The sequence below is a fragment of the Hyalella azteca genome, unplaced genomic scaffold (assembly GCF_000764305.2).
Source record: "Hyalella azteca isolate HAZT.00-mixed unplaced genomic scaffold, Hazt_2.0.2 contig11567, whole genome shotgun sequence".
Taxonomy (NCBI): domain Eukaryota; kingdom Metazoa; phylum Arthropoda; class Malacostraca; order Amphipoda; family Hyalellidae; genus Hyalella; species Hyalella azteca.
The window spans coordinates 1-5,457 of NW_025941560.1; the positions used below are offsets into that span (position 1 = coordinate 1).

Here is a 5,457-nt window from a genome sequence, read left to right on the forward strand (position 1 = left end):
TTTTCCGAACATCTGTTGCAATTCTAGAGCTGTTTCTATGAACGGGAGCAATTATAGTTTCATGTTGTTCATTCGATGCATTTAATTTCATTGATGTAAATGCCGTGTCTTTATCAAATTTCTCCCTAACAAGAATCACGAGCAAAACTGTAGTTGCTTTAGTTATTTCTACAGCATTATCCACGCTGGTCTCGATGGATTTCGTTAAAATTCTGAATTTTGAAGTCATAATGCCATAGGCGCATTCTACACAACGCCGAGCTCTTGATAGTCTGTAGTTGAATATTTTTTTGCTTTCATCTAAGTTTTTGCGGGGGCATGGTCTCATCAAGTTTGGAAGCAATGGGTAAGCTTCATCACCTCTAGCTACACAAGTTGCGTTTCATCATGACTCGCGAGGTATGCATCATATATAACCTATCAAATATCTATCTAATCTTATCTGAATGAATTCCAAAAAAGACAAAACAAAGTATATAGGTATGGGATTTTTAAACTTATCTTTCCTTTTGTATAAAACTTTCATCCAGGCGAACGGCTGTTAGTCTCTTGCTGACACGCATTTCTACACACAGACTCACAGTAAGCTGCGCGGTTCAGCGTCTAGTTTGGACACCATACGCGCAGCGCGGCGCCGCTTTGCTTGAAGCGTCAGCCAGCGTACGCGTGAACGCTTTTAGTCTGGCCGTAGCATAAACCGGCTAGAGCAGCGGCTGCAGGCACACAGCGCCTTTGGCTTCAAGTCGTCAAGGAACTGAAGTGTATCAGATCTGGTATTTTCTGGTATTTTATTAAAGGGAAATCTGGTATAATATACAGGAGCGACTTTGCAGCTCTATGGCTGAGTTTAGCCGAGAAATTTTATACCGATCGTTTGCTACAAGGCTTGTTCATGTTCATGAGTTAAATTTATGACCGGCAGTCCGGCAGCTTCTCATTCTTTTTCCGGACGATGTGCCTCACCTCGCCAACAACCTGACTACTCTCAATACAATAGACCTCTGGCAATGCATAAGTGCCATCGCTCGCTGGCTCCATCATCGGCTTGTCCAGTAGTGCCAGGTGTCGAGCTTGGGGCCACAACAAAAACACAAGATCCTTAATCCTTTTTGACAACCAATTTGCCATTCGAAGGGAGGCTGATTCGGTGCATAGGATTTACATTCTGTAATTGTAGAAACTGAATGCGGGAGGATCTCAAAAATGTTTTATCTAATTGGTTTTAAAATATTTCATGTGGTGGGGGACTGATGCTAGGTCACAGTTTTGCTTGGCAGGGTCGGTCTAATTACATTAATTAGCTTTGTCATGCTGAGTTAGCGACTTGCTGATTAAGCAGTAGCTCATGAATATAGCCAGGACGTTAGAGAAAGAAGAGTTTATGGTATTATGTTTCGAGCCGGAGAGTGTTGGTCTTCAACACGTAATAATTCTTCATATATAGAAACTGTAAAACCAAAGAAATGCAAGACAGCCAGCGGTAGCTGAGGGAAATACATACAACCTCATTATTTTCATCCATTCCTGTGACGGCTTCTTCTCGATGGCCTTGCATTTGGCCATTCTTCTCGAAAGGGTCTTGTTTTCAGAAGAGGAACTGCTTTTTTCAGCCTCATGCTTCATGCCAGTTATTATTCAGAGGCAATATGGGCAAGAATTACAGCGCATACGATGACTGTCACTGAGAGGAACCAAGCGTCCATAATTTTGATGTAGGGCGTCCTGGGGAGCTCGATATATTCAAAGATTTCAGCAGCTAATTAATTTATATCTAATTTCTTAAAGAACTCTCCCACCCGCTTCCCTTTAAAGAGACGTCATTAACGTAAATATTGGCGTACAGCGATGGCAGTGGTACCATTGGAAAGAGCAGAATTGCAGCTTTCAGATGAGCACAAAAACCGAAAAATGCCAAAATTGAAAATTTTAGCCCGGTCGGTCCCCTTAAGAATGCATTGTGCAATTGCAATTTAGTCGTAGCTGGTCAATGGTTCTCGTTCTAAATCAGCTTTATTTTATATAGAATTTTTAGCTAGTGATTGGTCTATGACTCGTCGGTAAGAATGTAAAACACGAACGTAAACTTGCCGAGCTTAGCACGAAACTGCCTGTCGTCATCTTATCCTTACTCCTGAACCGCAGGCCAGTTGCATCGAATTTTATCGTGAAATTTATAGGATTTAAAGAAAATAGTATGAAATTTTAAAATTAACACTAGTAGTCTTCAAACTTTATGTAATGGGTCAGAACATTGTCTGGATGATAGATTTCTAGCAAGCTTTAACTATAATAATTCATTTCCTATCCTTATTGACATTGCGTTAATTATGATATTCGAAGACAATTTTCACTGTCCGCATTAAGTTGTCAGTGAAGATAATTTATATGATTAACACGTTGACTACGATTGCTTCATCTTGTACTATTATTTCATTTTTTGTATTTTTTTTAAGCAGGGTTGCCAGACGGTCATTTTTTCCGGACAAATTCCGTGATTTAGTTTTTCTCAATTGTGTTTGCCGGCTAAAATTTATGATAGGGGTACTTCCTAATTGAATTTTAAATACTGCAAAAAGAAAAGAAATGGAATTTTTACAGCGGAACCTACAAATAAACTAGTATACATTGAATTATCGGCCTTTTTTGTTCTCGGATTTGGCCGATTTCAGGCAACCTGAATTATGTACCACTACCTCCTGGAGAAATACATTTCGTGGTGCGCATATGTACCAATACGCGGTCAACGTGTTAAGTGAAATTAAAATGAATTCCTGATGACGATAACACGAGTATACAAGACCTGGACGCTGCTGGCCCCGTCCTGAGTGGTGACAAACTGCGAGATGTTCTGAACGACGAACGAAGACGAGGGCTCCTTAAGAGTCACATTTATGACTGAGTTCATTCCCAAGAACCGAACTTCTTCCCAGATATCATCCAACGTCAGAAAGAATGGGCATTGATGCCGGTCGAAAGGGTACCGAAATACCTTGAAGTGGCACACAAACTTGATACTAAAAAAGAAGAACAACAAGTTGCGCACAATCTCGCGTCTTTTCCACTTCTCTACTAACTGTTTTCAGTGCCATAAAGTATAAAATGTTTTCATATCGCAAATGGAAAATTTAATGGTCAGCTTCAGTGGCCTCAACAAAGTATAAGGCATTCATTCTATATAGAGATTCAATTTTATAATAACGATTGCAAACATGACCGAAGAGACCCGCTAGTCCCATTACTGACCTGTAGTATTGGGAGAGAACGATTTCACCGGACAAGCCTGGATAGATGGAATCTGTCAAATATTTGTCAACGTTAGTAATTCATATAAATTTTTTATTATTCTGAAATATTATCAATCTTATTTGAATATCATGCATGTAATCAGTAACCTAAAGTGACTAATTGTGTAATAATTCCGATTTCGCAGCAAAAAATTGGATCGCCCAATTTTCAATTCTCCATCACCTTTTCTGTGTCTGTTGTAGTCTGTAGACAACGCTTCCCCAGCCGCCACAATCTGGACTTGTTTGTCAATGAGGGTAGAATCCCCATCTTGAACAGGAGAAAATTGAAACTTTGGGATCCAAATTTGCGCTACTTCGTCGTCGCTGAGGAAATTATCATCAGAATCCTTATGAAGGTTCATGAACTTCAACCGACCGTCCTTCCAAGTTAATGTTACCACTAAATCCAACTGTAGCCAGTGATGATCGTCATCAATTTCCAGCACCTGCAAGATTTCGATGTTGGAGATGATAATCAGTGGGGCTTCGTTCTGTGGGGGACTGCGAGAGTTATATGTTTGGGGAACATGTAAGATGGCACAGTTACTTTCATCCGACTGGTCTTGGCATTGAGCAATCCCGTCACATAGATCGTTTGAAGCTATGCAGTCTCCAGAATCACATGTGAACATTGAAGATTCACATGACGTTAGCGTGATGAGGACATTGTCGTGTTGTCGAAACTGGCATAATCCATGAACTTGCACGATCCAAAGTTTCCTTCCCAGAGGATTGTAGGTGTCGGCAACTAACCTTATGGATGCTACAATTTTCTGCTTAGTAGCATCAAACATGTACCACTCGTTGTTATTCTCCTTGTATATAAGAATTCCAGAAAGTGAATAAAAATATGGGGTTTTCGAGTGGTACCCTAAAATATAAGTGAACCCAAATTCTTCCTGTTTGAAGCACAAACCTTTAAGTCTAAGCGGTGGAAAATTACCATACGAACAAGGTGTGCACGAGAGGGGCTGATTTGATGAACAGTTGTCAAGATACCACAGTGGAGAAGAAATACCCATTGAAGCACAGTCGTTATTAGCAAACGTTACCGAATCAGCATTTTCCCGGAAGAAAACTACGTCTACATTCCTTCGTCCATCATAGGAACTCCAGTGTTCTGATATAATGTTCCTTCGAACGCCAAGTAAGATTTGATAATTTGGACTGCAGACAGATGAAGGCTGTGTCAACACGGAATGAATCTTATTGTTTTGTTCCGTGGTGGTAGGAATGAAAACTTTTCCCCCAGTTCTCGAACACATTTTGATGGTTTCGTCGAATGTGGCGATATCTGTCAACATTAAGAAGGTTTCCGTTTTGTCACATAAGCTTTCGATTGACGCATCAACAGTTTGACTCCGAATAATTCAAATGGTGCAACATCTGACGAAAATAAAGGGTTATATGGAACTTGTCCACAGTGCAGGAGTTCATAAATATCGCTTTCTCCAAGAACGTGATCAAAGATTTCTACTTGAGTTAACGATCCTCGAAGAATTTCATTGACGTCAAAATTTCCGGCGAGCGAATCTAGGTCTTGCCCGAGTATCAGAATTCCATCCAAGTTGAGGCCTGTTTTAGTGGTGGACTCAATTTCATGGAAAGCTACTAGTAAGCCGTTGTGGTAACTTTTAATAACTTGCTTGTCGTAGGTGTGGCAGTAGTGCTGCCATTTGTGGAGAATAGGTTCAACCGAGTACGCGCCTAATTTGTAGGCATCATTGTAAAACACTTCCAGCTTCATTCTCGAATCTTCTGTTAAGATAATTTAAAATTAGTTAATCCTATTGAATTTTGTTCAATGGTAAATCTTGGCCTAATATTATTCTAAATTTTATTGAAATGTGACATTACTAATTCATTATTACGTTTATCCGGATGCAGGAAGATGGACAGTCCTTATGCACACCAGAAAGCAGTTGTAAGCCCTTTCTTACCTAGTAGCAGAGCATTATTCGGAAAGCTGGGGTTGGCGTAGGATAGGTGGACGTTTCCTTGCACAATTGCCGCCAGCTTCAGGCGGTAGCATATGGTGAAGTTAGTGATCGTCTTCAAGGGCTCCTGCAATGGATTGGAATACTTCAGGAAAAACCAATGAGCGTTAAATTATATTCCTGTTCCCTATTGATCAACTCTGAGGCAATTTTTGTCTTCTTAGCAAGTAAAT

General features: G+C 40.2%; 1 protein-coding gene across 1 annotated transcript; it reads right to left on the bottom strand.

The window, feature by feature from the left end:
• Positions 1-3,339: 3,339 nt before the first annotated feature.
• LOC125178641 lies at positions 3,340-4,879 on the bottom strand. The gene is made up of 2 exons (XM_047882887.1): positions 3,469-4,879; positions 3,340-3,344 (listed from the first exon to the last, which is right to left on the bottom strand). The coding sequence occupies exons 1-2, from the start codon at positions 4,589-4,591 to the stop codon at positions 3,340-3,342; spliced, it is 1,128 nt and encodes a 375-aa protein (XP_047738843.1). The 5' UTR covers positions 4,592-4,879.
• Positions 4,880-5,457: the final 578 nt, after the last annotated feature.